At 48.0% G+C, this 15,712-nt stretch overlaps 1 protein-coding gene across 1 annotated transcript in view; it reads left to right on the plus strand.

The window, feature by feature from the left end:
- sema6bb (sema domain, transmembrane domain (TM), and cytoplasmic domain, (semaphorin) 6Bb) overlaps positions 1–15,712 on the plus strand; it is a 325,575-nt gene that overhangs the window by 209,529 nt on the left and 100,334 nt on the right. The window contains exon 9 of the mRNA XM_078198149.1: positions 2,292–2,509. Within this exon, the coding sequence (XP_078054275.1) occupies positions 2,292–2,509 (218 nt within the window). The remainder of the gene's footprint in view (positions 1–2,291; positions 2,510–15,712) is intronic.

Here is a 15,712-nt window from a genome sequence, read left to right on the forward strand (position 1 = left end):
TAATTGCCCTAGATTGCTGCTGGCTTCCTCGGCCACGTCCTCCACACCTGCTTGATCGGAGAGCTTGTCCTCTTCCTCCAATTCTGGATAGAACACGCCTCACTGTAGACCCTCAGATCCCTCATCAGCTAAGAGAGAGAAACCTGGATGGGGAGGGAAGTGGATCCTTCCCGGGTCTCCTCTCCATTTGCTGTGGTTATTCCTCCCTCGAAACTCCCAAGTACTGGTGAGTTTTTCTGAAACATCCTGTCATTCCTTAAAGTAGAAAGCTTCCTTTTCACAGAATAGACATGTCAGTCCATCTCCCCCCCCCAGGGGGCCTGGAGGCAGGCTCTTAATTGGTGCGTTCTGCCAAAGAGCAACCACAAAGCCCACACCTCAAGGAGTTGGGTTCCAAATCCAAAACTGATCCCGTCATTGCAACAGATCTGAGCAGATCCTGTCCATGGTGCAACATGCAGCAACTGATCTATACACCATGACAGATGTGACTTAACATGTTGAGAAGGGACAGTCGGAAATTAAGGCATTCTGGACTTCCAACTGTTTCACTGAATGATCAGTGGAGAAATACTGTTCCCTCAACAGTTTAGTTTAGTTTATTTATTACTGTCACAAGTAGGCCTACATTAACACTGAAATGAAGTTACTGTGAAAATCCCCTAGTCGCCACACTCCGGCACCTGTTCGGGTACACTGAGGGAGAATTTAACATGGTCAATGCACCTAACCAGCACGTCTTTTGGACTGTGGGAGGAAACCGGAGCACCCAGAGGAAACCCACGCGGACACAGGGAGAACGTGCAGACTCTATACAGACTGTCACCCTAACCGGGAATCAAACCTCGGTACCTGGTGCTGTGAGACAGCAGTGCAAACCACTGTGCCACCATACCACCCTGCTAACAGCGTACCTAATGAGTAGCTGAGCAGACACAGATTAACAAAGGCTCCAGTTGAATTCTGCAATCTATGCTGATGTTGGTGATCTAAGGCAAAACTGCTGTAAGGAGATAACTACATTGGATCTGTAGCCCTGAGTTTGGGAGATGGACATTCTCCAGGGCTCCTGCCCCCGATCATTGTCCAGCAACCTTCTCCTTGAAATGCAGATGTTGGGCATTGAGCGACAGTAAGGTTTAGCTCAACTGACCTTGGTGTCCAGACTGAAATATAAAGAATGACCATTTGAGTAAATTACCAGGGAGCACCAGCACCCTCTACAAGATATTAGATCTTTCAGGGAAAGTAGATTATTCAATCTGCTAATCTAATCTAATGATATACTCACCTACACATTAAATATTAACAGAGCATGGAACAAAAAGAGGCCACTCAGCCCATCAATCCCACCGTTCCACAAAGCATCAACAATCCTTGACCTATCATTGACCTTACTCCAGCTATTGAATCCCCTTCTATAGTTCACGCATCTTCACTATTCATGATGCACTAGTTTTCTGCCAAAGACCAGATCTCTCTCCACCAGTTATAAAAAAACCATCATGTCCTATGGAGTATTTAATTATCTCATTCTGTATCTATACAGTATATATATCCCTTCCCAGTCTCATCATCAATATGATGTTGTTTAAATACATTAATTGTTTCAACTTCAGTTGGTTATCATTAGATCCTAATTTAGATCCTAATCCACACAACTGCCAGGTATAGTTCAATTCTACTTGGCATGTGATTTGTTGAAACTTTTTTATGCGGAGATATGATTTATTATGTACTCTACATGTACATATTCTGTGTTAGTTACACTTTCCTGTGTAGTTGGCATGAGTGTTAAATGGGAAGCACTGGCCATAGCTTGTAAAGTGTGGAAGTGGCCTCGTACGGATGGGAAATGCAACGTGCAACATAGGAACTGTTCCACCCAGACAAGAAAGGTAATCCCTGCCCATGGTCAAATCCCCACTCTCAGCCAAAAAAGATGGGGGGTACTTGTTGGTCTCAGTGGCATTGGGGTGGAGGGCAAGAAGTGTTGAAACTCGACCGGGATTCATGCACCTGAACATTATTCATTATTCCTGTCAGCAAAATGAAGACAAGACCAAGGTGACCTGTGATACCCTCCACAGTGGGATAGCCACTGGCATTCACTATGCAGGCTGACTTGAGGAACTGCCACTTTAACTAGCTGAGGGTCCCCATAGGAGTGTAACCCAACATGACTACATGCCTTTGGGAGCGGAAGGGAGACAATAGCAAGGTGACAGCCCCTGGTGGGCACTTGACTGGCAGATGAAATTTTCACCAACATTTCTCTCTCCTGCTTGTAGGTGGTCCTCTCCAGAGTTGCTCGTGTCTGCAAGAATGACATGGGGGGTTCCCAGCGGGTGCTGGAGAAGCAGTGGACGTCCTTCCTGAAAGCACGCTTGAACTGCTCAGTGCCTGGAGACTCCCACTTCTACTTCAATGTCCTCCAGGCGGTAACAGACATCATCCGGATCAATGGGCACACGATTGTGCTGGCCATATTCTCCACCCCCTCCAATAGGTAAATGCATTTTCCAATAACAAAACGCACATTCCACCCTTTCAGATTTTGCGAGTAAACTACTTAATGAGTTATTTGAGTGATAATAGCTCTGGTGAGGTAGCATTCACTCCAGCCTAATAAAACATGTCTTTTATACATACGAGATATTGACCAGGCTTCATCTGGAATTCAAAGTGTGGTTCTAATTTTGTAAAGATATATCAGCGCCCTTGAAGGGGTGCAGAGGAGAACAATCAAGATGATTGAGAGTAGGAAGAATTGCAGTAAAGAGGGAAGGTTAAAGAAGTCAGGTCTGCTTTCTTTGAACATGAGACTTTGGAGTGACTGATCAGCCTTTTTTCAAGATTTTGAAGGAAACAGGTTAAAAACCGATTGGAGAAAATGGTTCACGGTGGCATAACGGGTTCAAATACCACAGGACACCTGTTACAAATCAGTAGGTTTGGATTATAGAGGGAAGACAGAAATGTAATTGACTTATAAATTCAAGTTACTCTGGGAGACCTTTGAAGGAAACAGCATCAATGATGCTAATGGCCAAAGATATGTGCTTGTACTTTGAGAAGGGATTAAGTGACATGCTGAGAAACCAGGTTTGTGACTTAAAAATCATCCAATATAAAGTTAGTTGTTTTTGGCTTAATGATCTGAAAATGTTCATTTAACATCGATATTTATGTTTTCAAACTGTATTTAATTGCAACATATTTTGATGTCCAGAAATACCCCCCATCTCATCTTCCAACTCCCCAAAATCTGTCCTCATCTCCGGGGCACAAGTCAGGAGTGTGATGGAATACTCTCCATCTTCCTGGAGAAACTGCAACAGTACTCAAGAAGCTCAACACCATCCGGGACATAACAGCCCCTTGACTGACACCCCATCCACCACTGACACACAGTGGCAACATTGTGTGCCATCTACTGCAGGAACTCCCCAAGGTTTCTTCAACAGCACCTTCCAACCCAGTGACTTTCTACCACCTAGAAGGACTAGGGCAGTAGACACATAGGAATATCTCTACCTGCAAGTTCCCTTTCAAGCCACACACCATCCTGACTTGGAAAGATGGCGCCATTCCTTCATCATCGCTGGGTCAAAATCCTGGAACGCCCACATTAACACCTGTCGCATCTGTTCAGGAATGCGGCTTAGCACCACCTTCTTGAGAGCAATTAGGGATGCCAGTAATGCCCACATCCCATGAATGAATTAAAAAAAAGTTTGGGTCTGAACACGGATCCCGGAGGTGAAAGGTTTGCCAAAATCTTGCTGCCATTCACAACGGTAGGATCTTAACTTGCCGCCATGGCGCACACCTCGCTGGTGAGGGAAGTGTTTAACGGGAAACCCTGTTGACAACACAGGACCATAAGATCCCATGGCTAGCGAGCAGCATGCCACCTCCCGCTGACACAGAGAGAGAGAAAAACCCAACCCGTTATGTTTAGCTCGCTATGCAACTCCGTTTTTCCTTCGTTTTGCTTTTACCAAAAGGAATCAGAAAACAACACAGCAAAGCACAGCATCTAAATTGGGTATTCAGTGACTGGTGCCTTGTAGAACAGAGTTCTGGCAGTTAAACTCAATAAGGTGGTTAGGGTGTTATTTTGTTAATTCTCTGTGGTATTGCTTACTGAGTCATTCCACATCAAGTGAGCCAGTTTAAGCTACCTGTTTAAAATCAGATCTTCATTCCTGTAAACAAAGCAGTTTTCAAAATGGATTTGTGCAAAAATGTACCTTCTCTGGGTCAAATCAATGACTGTCAACAATGAATATGCTCCACAGCCGAAACTAAATGAACTGAATCAAAGGGAATAATGACTGCAAAATGACTACTGTGGTCTGCACATTGTTCCCCAGTCATTCATATGTCGAAACAAGTCTTTATTTCTGTAGTAACCCATTTTGAAAATGGATTTGAAAATGGGAATAAATAGCATGTTTAAATTCACAGTGAATGCAGGGTCAGTAACTTTGATTTTGTCGAAGGCTTTATGTGATCCAGCCTTTTTTGCAAAGTGCATAATGTGGAGACGTGGAGCTTTGTCACGTAGAAAGAGGTATTCAACAAGGATCATCTCTGGGACAAGTATTATTCATAACTCAACATCATTCATCGTTCATGTTAATGATTTGGCCTTTGGAACAAGGAACTCAGGATAAAAATTGGCAGCTGATATCAAAGGGTGATGCAGTTGGAGATATAAAAACTGCAGTGTGTAGAATGCAACCAAAAGGCATGAGAAATGTGCGAGCTGGCCTGTTAAATTGCAACTGAACTTCCCTTAAATACGAATGCAAGGCTGTTTAGGAAATTAGAAACATAACCTATACTTTAGAAAATAAGAGAGTGAATGGAGTAGAAGTGTGAAGGGATCTCAGAGATATGTAGTGAACCAATCATTAAAAGAAGCTAAAATGCAATTTATTTCTAGGGACCATGGAATTCAAAAGAAAATTTTATTTATTAGTCACAAGTAGGCTTACATTAACACTGCAATGAATTTGCTGTGAAAATCCCCTAGTCGCCACACTCTGGCACCTGTTCAGGTACACTGTGGGAGAATTTAGCATGGCCAATGCACCTAACCAGCACATCTTTCGGACTGTAAGAGGAAACCGGAGCACCCAGGGGAAACCCACGGGGAGATCGTGCAGACTCTACACAGACAGTGACCCAAGCCAGGAATCGAACCCGGGACCCCAGCGCTGTGAGGAAGCAGGGCTGACAAAAACAATGTTATGCTAAACTTGCGCCGGAGCCTTCTCAGGCCAGCTGAAGAATTACACAGTCTCCATGTCATTAAAATGGGTATCGGATGCTGGAGAAAGCATTTACATTGTAAAAGTTATTTACAAGCATGATACCAGATCTGAGAGGATGCAGCTGCCGGGGAAAATTGAACAGGTTGAGGTTGCCTCTTTAGAAAGGGGGAGATTTAAAGCTGATAAGAGTACTTTCAAATTTTGAATGGGTTGAGCTGATTTTAAAAATGGATGTGGAGAGGAGAGAGGAGGACTTTTTACAAGCAAAGAGAGGCCAATTTGGGTGCGTGCATGTGGGAGAAAATGACATCCAGGCAGGAGCTTGACAGCAACCAGACTTCTTCCAGGTTTTAGAATCATAGAATCCTACAGTGCAGAAGGAAGGCATTCGGCCCATCGAGTCTGCACTGACCACAATCCCACCCAGCCCATATCCCCATAACCCCGTGCATTTACCCAAGCTAATCCTCCTGACACTAAGGGGAAATTTAGCATGGCCAATCCACCGAAACTGCAATCTTTGGACCGTGGGACGAAACCGGAGCATCCGGAGCAAACCCACGCAGACACAGGGAGAACATGCAGACTCCACACAGTGACCCAAGCCGGGAATCGAACCTGGCGCTGTGAGGCGGCAGTGCTAACCACTGTGCCAAACTTGCCACCCCTGGCCCATTGGAGGCAAGTGGGAAGCCCCCATATAGTTGTCAGGTATGGCTCTACTCAGGCAATCAAGTTCCATTTTAACGGAAGATTCCGGATTTCACGGACAGCCCACTTGTTTTCCAAGCTGTGTGGAACTTGCCAGAGCCAGCAAGGTGAGTCTACATCGGGGAGTGCTACTTCAGTGAAATCGTTAGGCTGGGCAGGCTTCTGTTCAGCTGGAATTGAAGAGCTCCCTCCATGGCCAAGTGAGAGGTTACTGCTCAGCGGACGCTGTCACTGTTTGAAGGCTGATTGGTGCCTACTCGGAAGTCACTCCGGCACTTTATTCACCTTCGGCTGCACATTCCCGCTGGCAGTCTTCACCGATGCACGGGAGCAACTCTGAAGAGGAGTCAGAGGAACAGCAACACCAGTGGCATCAAGGGCAGCACCCGCTGTCTTTGCCCCTCAACAGAGGGTCCACAGACAGAGGAATATTTCTGTCAATCAATTCTGAGCACTAGGACTACAGGAGACTCAGGCTTTTACAGCAGAGTGTTCCCAACATCTGCAGCCTCCTTCCCAATGGCTCTGTTGGGCACACGTTGCCAATGACTGTATACCAATTCCAAGCTAGTTAATGAGGTATGAAAGTAGACACATACTTTTATTGATAATAGCTTTATTTACAGAATGCAGCATTATGTACGTCTGCTTCTTAACAACGAGCCCACTGTCCCAGCAGCCTCACTATATAGGGTAGAATTTTACTCTTTCCCCACCTCTGGTGGGTTCTGAGGTGGGCAAAGGGGAGGGAGTGCAAAATTGTATGGATGGGATTCAGCCCAGGATCCTGCCCACCCGACAAAGATACTATTTTGTGGTAGAGTGGGTAGGGCTTCAGATGGAAAATCTGTTCTTTCATCTATTAAGACACAAAAGTGGCCACTTGATGACCACTTTAAGTACCTTTTACCTGCCCAGCCTCAATTTCTAGGCTGGTGGAGCAGGGTGGTGATGCGCGATAAATCACATGGGAGGCAGGATGTACCCGGGAAATAAAGGCTTTTATTGCCAACAATAACGGAGCTACTATATACAATATACAATCCCAGACTAAAGGGTCACCAGGCAGAGCAGTGACCTTTATACCTCTCCCGGAAGGCGGAGCCAACTGGGGTGTACCATAGGACTATATTAACAGGTAGAACAGCCCAACCCTAACCCCAACAGTAACATATCTACAGACTCATAGTGCTGGCCAAACCATGGCTCAGCACTCCTGGTGGTAACCAACAATGGTTCACCACAGGTGGGAAACAGAAAGAGAAACAATTCTCCATCTCGGGTGGGAAGTGGGCGGGTTGGGGGTTCATCTCAATTTGAAGGCCCCTTCAGATTTGGGGAAGCCTCTCCTCCAGGACGTGGGAACTCTGACCCACCCTGGCCTACCCCAGATGCCATGATTGTTCCCCCCCCCCCCCCCCCCCACCCCCCCCCCCCCCCACAAACTCCCAACCCCTCCAGGGCTTCCCCTACCCACCCATCCCGGGAACCTACCTTACGTACGTCCTGGGACTTAGTTCCAGGCAGAGTGCTGCAATACCTCTTCAGGCCACTGCAACACTGTGCCTGGACTGGAGGGGAGCTGTCAGCCAATCAAATGGTGGCTGGGTGGACAGAACTCCCGCCCATTGCCAATCAGAGCTCAGTCGAGTGTGATATAGGCAATGGGTTTCTGAGAGTCACGGGAGCATGTTCTGTGCCAACTCTCAGGATGGCGAGTGTTGACCACTCTCCATACTCCTTTGAGTAGATCCATGAAATGAAGTAGACTAATTAACAAATCAACCAATTAAACAAATTGATAGCCCCTTAAAGGGGCACTGCATCTCGTTATACCTTTTTGAGTATACCGATAAAAATAAAATAAGTAACAAATTAAACAATTAACCAAGCCAGTTAAACAGATTAATGTTCTCTTAAAGGGTACCGCAACAAAAAACAGAATGTTAAAGGAACCTTACCAAATCAAACTAATATGTTATTTTAGGGGCTAATGATGCACTCCAGCCCCCAGGGTGCCCACTGGTCATAAGAGGCTTTGAGGATACCAATGGACAGTGCCAGATGCCTCCTCTCCGGGGACACCTGGCCGCAAATCTAGCCAAGGAGGAGGAACAGACAGTCGGACTGGACAAATCCTTTGACTGAAGAGGAGCCGGAGGAACAGGAAGAGCCTGTGACTGCTGCAACCACAGCATCCCTTGAGATGAGGTGCAGCCCTTTCAAAAAACTACAAATGGGCAGTCACCTTGTGATGCGCGACAATCAAGCACGAGGTACAAGGCTTCAGCTATTGAAGGCTTTTATTAGCAAACAATGGAACTAACTAACACGAGTACACCAATTCAGACTGGAGGGGTCCCCGCCTGAGCAGAGGGTCTTATACCTCTCCCCAGGAGGCGGGGCCCGACCGGGATGTGCCATAACAACATCTACCACAGGTAAACACCCTAACCCAACAACATTATACAACCCCCACAGTGGCAACACCCTAACCCAACAGTAACATAGGAATAACCCACAGTGGTAACCAACGATGGTTCACCACATTCACCCCTCCTTTAAAAACAAAGGCCGGCGGGGTGCGAAAACAGGTCACATAGATACAAAATTCACAAGTCCAGACGGTCTGGAGGACCGCACCGTCGCTGTGATCTCCTCAACACCGGTTGCGACACCGGAGCAGGTGCTTGCGGTGGCGTTCTCTCCAAAACAGCGTCCGGCTGTCCCCTCGAGGACTCCCGGGCCGGTTGACCCTGGTGAGGCGATGGTGCAGAGGATCCTGGAACCTTCTGTGGTGGCGCCGATCTCCGAGTCTCAGGCAAGCTGTACATGGGAGTATAACTGTTATGCACTGGTCCCGGTGCTGACCGCGCCACGTCTGGGAAAGAAATAAGTGATAGGGGATTCGTGACAGGGGGTATGGGAGCGACAGGAGTTGCTACGTCCCCTGCGGGCGCCAGGTTTCGAATCGAGACTGTGTCCTCTCGCCCGTCAGGATATGCCACATAGGCATACTGAGGGTTGGCGTGGAGGAGTTGGACCGGTTCGACCAAGGGGTCGGACTTGCGGGCCCTCACATGTCGCCGCAGAAGGACGGGTCCTGGGTACGTCAACCAGGCTGGTAAGGAGATCCCCGAGGACGACTTCCGAGGGAATGAGAACATCCTCTCATGGGGAGTAGCATTGGTTGCCGTACACAGGAGGGAGCGAATGGAATGAAGCGCATTTGGAAGGACCTCCTGCCAACGGGAGACTGGAAGGCCCCTGGACTTCAGCGCCAGTAGGACAGCCTTCCAGACTGTAGCATTCTCCCTCTCCACCTGTCCGTTACCCCTAGGGTTGTAGCTCGTGGTTCTACTAGAGGCAATCCCGTATGAGAGCAGGAATTGCCTCAAGTCGTTACTCTTGAACGACGAGCCCCTGTCGCTATGAATGTAGCAGGGGTACCCGAACAGGGTAAAAAGATCACTGAATGCCTTAATCACTGTGGCAGTCGACGTGTCCGCACAGGGGACAACAAACGGGAACCGGGAGTATTCATCTAATATATTGAGAAAATAGACATTCCGGTCCGTTGAGGGAAGGGGGCCCTTAAAATCCACACTCAGCCTCTTGAAGGGGCGAGTGGCCTTGATCAATTGTGCCCGGTCCGGTCGATAAAAGTGCGGTTTGCATTCCGCGCAAATCCGACAGCTTCTTGTTACTGACCTGACATCCTCCACCGAGTAGGGCAGGTTGCGGGCTTTTACGAAGTGGTAGAGTCTGGTGACTCCAGGATGGCACAGGTCATTGTGGAGGGCCTTCAAGCGGTCCTCCTGCATGATGGCGCATGTTCCGCGCGAGAGGGCATCCGAGGGCTCATTGAGCTTCCCTGGACGATACATAATATCGTAATTATAGGTGGAGAGCTCAATTCTCCACCGCAAGATCTTATCATTCTTGATCTTGCCCCTCTGCGTGTTACTGAACATAAACGCCACGGATCGTTGATCCGTGATGAGGGTGAACCGCTTCCCCGCCAGGTAATGGCACCAGTGTCTGATGGCCTCCACAATGGCCTGAGCCTCCTTCTCCACCGCTGAGTGCCGAATTTCGGGGCCTTGAAGGGTGCGGGAAAAAAACGCGACGGGCCTGCCTGCCTGGTTTAGTGTGGCGGCCAAGGCGAAATCAGATGCATCACTTTCCACCTGAAAAGGGATGGATTCATCCACCGCGTGCATCGTGGCTTTTGCAATGTCGCTTTTCAAAGCCTTGAAGGCCAATTGGGCCTCCGGCGTGAGTGGGAAGGTCGTGGACTTGATGAGCGGACGGGCTTTGTCCGCGTAGTTGGGGGCCCACTGCGCATAATACGAAAAGAAGCCGAGGCATCTCCTCAGTGCTTTTGTGCTAGCGGGCAAGGGAAGTTCAATAAGGGGGCGCATACAGTCTGGATCAGGGCCGATGACCCCGTTTTCCACCACGTATCCAAGGATAGCTAACCTGCGCGTACGGAATACGCACCTCTCCCTGTTATAGGTCAGATTCAGGCGAGATGCAGTGCGCAGAAAGTTTTGGAGATTCGTGTCATGGTCCTGCTGGTCATGGCCGCAGATGGTGACGTTATCCAGGTACGGGAAGGTAGCCCGCAACCCGTTCTGGTCCACCATTCGGTCCATAGCACGCTGGAAGACCGAGACCCCATTGGTGACACCAAATGGAATCCTAAGAAACTGGTATAGACGACCATCCGCCTCAAAAGCCGTGTATTGTCGGTCCTCTGGGCGGATGGGGAGTTGATGGTAGGCGGACTTAAGGTCTATGGTAGAGAACACCCAATACTGCGCAATCTGATTGACCATATCAGATATGCACGGGAGAGGATACGCATCCAGCTGCGTATAACGGTTAATGGTCTGACTGTAGTCGATGACCATCCGAGGTTTGTTCCCGCTTTTAACCACCACGACCTGCGCTCTCCACGGACTAGCACTGGCCTGTATGATCCCTTCTTTGAGGAGCCGCTGAACCTCAGATCTGATAAAGATCCGGTCTTCAGCGCTGTAACGCCTACTCTTAGTAGCGATGGGCTTGCAGCCTGGTACCAGATTCTTAAATAAAGAAGGTGTGGTGATCTTTAGTGTGGAGAGATTGCATGCGGGGCGCTTTGGGCAATTTGGAGGCTGCGGCTGATTCCCTACTGCCAGTGAAGGGAGTGGCCCACCGTACTGTAGGATCACACTCTTCATGTGGACCATAAAGTTTAGTCCGAGGAGAATTGGCGCACAAAGGTGCGGTAACACAAGGAGCCTGTATCGCTCGTACATTGTGCCCTGCACCTCTAGGGTTACCATACAACGTCCTTGGATCGGTACAGACCGGGACCGTGATGCCATGGAAATTGTCTGTTTGGCAGGTAGAACCCGGAGTCCACACCTTTTTGCAGTGTCAGGGTGAATAAAACTCTCGGTGCTCCCACTGTCAAACAGACAATACACAGTACGACCATTTACCTTGATGTTCATCATGGAATTATCAAGCCTGTGATGCTTTGTCTGGTCCAGAGAGATCGACACCACCGTTGGCCCCTGGGCATCACTGCATGCAGCCGAGGTTGATACTGAGGACCCCTGCTGGTCGCTCCTAGTCATCGTTGACCATGATGGTCGCCCCCATGAATCGCACGTGGGTGAGGGCGCCAAGCGTAGCGACTCCTGGTGGTCTTCCTCCTCCTCCGTCAGCCACAATGGCGTCGTCCTGGGTTCGCACGTGGTCGGACCTCGTGGGTACTGCGACGCCGAAGGAGATTGTCTCCGCTCTGGAGGGTCACAGGCTGCACTGCCGTTTTTGGGCTTCGACCTGCAAACTTTAGCATAGTGCCCCTTTTTACCACACTGACTGCAGATCGCCGTTTTTGCAGGACACTGTTGCCGTGGGTGCTTGGCTCCGCCGCAAAAATAGCATCGCTGGCCGCCTGGAGCTGCCGCCGTCGTCGGATCGATATGGGAGCGCGAGCCCGTGGGGCGAGGAGGGATTTGTGCTTGCTCCTGCCACGTTGTCTCCACGTGGTCTTCGGGGTACAGAGCCAAGCTTTTCGACGCTGCCTCCAGCATCTCAGCCATCTCCATCGCTTGGGTCAAGTTGAGGTTCCCTTTCTCTAATAACTTAAGCCGGATGTACGAGGACCCTACCCCTGCTACGAACGCATCTCGGGCGAGGTCGTACATATATTGCTCTGCCGACACATCCTTGCAGTCGCAGCCCCTGGCAACCTGCAAGAGCTCATTGGCGTAGTCCTCCATGGTTTCGCCCGACTGCCGACGTCGTGTAGCGAGGAGGTAACGAGCGTGGATCTCGTTGGGTGGTCTCGTGTATCGTTTCTTCAAGAGCTCGATGGCCCTCGGGTAAGTGGTGGCCGCACGAATCGCAAGATAGACCGTGTCGCTTACCCTCGCGTGGAGGACCTGGAGTTTGTCGTCGTCTGTAGTAACAGCTGCAGAGGCTGCCAGGTAGTCTTCGAAACACTTCCACCAGTGGTCGAAGGTGTTAGCGGCACCGACCGCACGTGGGTCCAGCGTCAGACGCTCTGGTTTTAATATTTGTTCCATACTCCCTTTACTGTCGAGAGTTTTATGTTTGCTAATAAAATTGATGCGCGACAATCAAGCACAAGGTACAAGGCTTCAGCTATTGAAGGCTTTTATTAGCAAACAATGGAACTAACTAACACGAGTACACCAATTCAGACTGGAGGGGTCCCGCCTGAGCAGAGGGTCTTATACCTCTCCCCAGGAGGCGGGGCCCGACCGGGATGTGCCATAACAACATCAACCACAGGTAAACACCCTAACCCAACAACATTATACAACCCCCACAGTGGCAACACCCTAACCCAACAGTAGCATAGGAATAACCCACAGTGGTAACCAACGATGGTTCACCACACCTTGTGCACCCGATGTAAGCATGAAACACAGAGGCTGGAATTTTACCGTCTCGCCCGATCCGGCCAGAGTCTCATTATAATTGAACAAATTTAGTTCCACTAATTAACAAATTAAAAAATTAAATGAATGTGATAGTCCTTTAAAGGGGCCTAGTACCAAAAACATAAGAGTTTAAAGGAAAGTTAAACTAAATCTAAATATAACTTTGGGGGCTAATGACGCATTCCATCCCCAGTCACGGAAGGCCACAAGCGAACCAGTGGACAACATGTGCTTCCTCTCCAGGGGCACCCTGCCATGAACATAGCAGAGAGGCAGACAGACAGTCAGGCTGGACAACCCCCACGACCGCCCGCTACCTCAACCTGTAAATGGCCACCTCAGCCAAGCCCAGGTTTGCAATGAGGCCCTTCCCCTTGCCTGTCCCCCTCCACACTGAGTGGGCAAAGGTCAGGAGCCTGAGGCAGTGCAGCCGAAACTTGAGGAGGAGCCACTTCAAAGAACTAAAAAGGGGCTGCAACCCGCGTCGGCTTTGTGTTAGCATGGAATACTTTTACATTAAACTAATTAATCTGAGGGAAAAAAAACTAATTACAAACTAAATTAAAGTGATAGCCCTTTAAGGGGGCACAGTCTCTCTTTTTAAGCGTACCAATAATTAACGCATTAAGTAACCAAGCAAATTGACAGTTTCTTAAAGGGACATCTTCTATTTAAAAGAAAACTTTCCAAAATGACATTGTGAGAACTGATGTAGTGATCCAGCTCCTGAGGTTGCAGCAGTCACAGAAGTCTGTCTTTATACACTTCTCCATACCTGTAACACAAATGTAACAAGTCGACCCATTGAGATCAAACCAATCGCTCGCCCCTAAGGGGCACTGAAGTAAAAGAAAGAAAATTGAAGGAATTGTATCAAATTAAACTAACATGTCATTTTGGGGGCCAAATCTTACTTTATAACCTTCTGAAATAAAAGCAAATGATTAGAAAAAATAAACAAATGAAAGCAAGATGTCAGTCCCTGGAGTCTCACTATACACTCTGTTGCGTTGATCAATTAATCAAACAGCTAACTTTTTTAAGAAGCCCATCTAGGCAATAAACCAAGTGATAGCCCCAAAGGGGGACTGTAATGAAGGAAAAAAATGAGAGGAACCATTACCAAATTAAATCAAGATGTCATTTTATGGGGTGAGGAAGCAGTCCAGCCCCCTGGGGTGCCCACATGAGTCTCACTTTATATATGTGCTCTGGGTACTTAATTAAACAATGCTCTTCATCTATATATCTTAACGATGTCATTAACCAACCATGAGCACCACCCACCCCCGCCTTGATTAGCCGGGTAACTCAGAAACAGGATGCTAATGTTGTGGCTCAGTGTAAACACCATGACAAGGTCCCCTGAAGAATTCAACAGATTACTGACCATTGCAGCTCCTGCCATTTCAGCAGGGACTTTTCCGACCGTTCACACCAGTGGGATTTTCCCATCCTGGAGACTTGGCTTGTCGCCAAATTCTCTCGCCTTTGCTGCAGCGGGAGCGTGGCGTGAACGGGCGGTGGTAAGATTGTGCCTTCAGTCTTTAAAATTCCACCTGTGGAGGAATTCAGAGCTGGGGGCCATATATAGGAGATAATTCCTAATAAGTCCAATGGAGAAATGAGGAGAAATGTCTTTGCTCATGAGTGGTTAGAATGTGGAACTCACTGCCACAAGAAGTGGCTGAGGCAGATTGCTGAGATACTTTGGCAAAGAATAGACAGGTACAAGCGAGGAAAAAGACATAGAAAGATGTACGGAGATTGATTAAGATGAGATGAATGAAATGGGACTGTGTGAAGCATAAATGCCAGCACAGGTTAATGAGGCCAAATGGCCTGTTTCTGAGCTGTACATTCTATGCAATTCTGTGTAATTAATGGCATGATAAAATGTAAGGAAACTCATTGGCTGGGAGTCTCCAATCTCTTTCCCTTTCACGATTGCTTTTTGGTTATATCTTCCATTCTAGGTTGCAAAGTAAAGATGAGTAAATAGGTGTACAAGACAGGAAGCGAGCAACAATGCTTTAGTCGTGTTTGTCTTCTCTGCACAGTCTTGCTCCTATTCTGAAATGTGTCAAGGGAAGTTAGCAAAACAAGAACTTACGAGCTAGTTAAAGGCTACCAATGAATAACTCGCACAGAGGTGTTTGAGCATGAACTTGCACACAGGGTGGCACAGTGGTTAGTGCTGCCACCTCACAGCGCCAGGGACCCGGGTTCGATTCCCAGCTTGGGTCACTGTCTGTGTGGAGTTTGCGCGTTCTCCCCGTGTCTGCGTGGGTTTCCTCACACAGTCTGAAAGACATGCTGGTTAGATGCATTGACCAGAACAAGCACCAGAGTGTGGCGACTAGGGGAATTTCACAGTAACTTCATTGTAGTGTTAATGTAAGCCTTACTTGTGACAAATAAACTTTAAAAAAACTTTATAATGAGCCAAATAATAGATATTTGTCCAGGTAGTATCTCGTTAGCCGCTGAGATATGGCAAAGGAAGATTTGTAGAAGCTTAGAAAGAATTCCTCTTGGTCCATTGCCCTTTTCCCCACTGCTAACCCCACTTCAGAATTCTCCACTCTCGGTCAATCTTTCTGCTGTCCTAAATATTTGCCTCCTTCAACTTTTTATCTAACCTCCCTCCCCCCCCCTCAGATGTTTTGAATCAATTGACATCAATAGCCATATGTAATACAATCTCTATAATCATATCCTTTTGCATAGAAAAAGCTTCGCGAAACC

The sequence above is a fragment of the Mustelus asterias genome, chromosome 26 (genome assembly GCF_964213995.1).
Source record: "Mustelus asterias chromosome 26, sMusAst1.hap1.1, whole genome shotgun sequence".
NCBI lineage: Eukaryota > Metazoa > Chordata > Chondrichthyes > Carcharhiniformes > Triakidae > Mustelus > Mustelus asterias.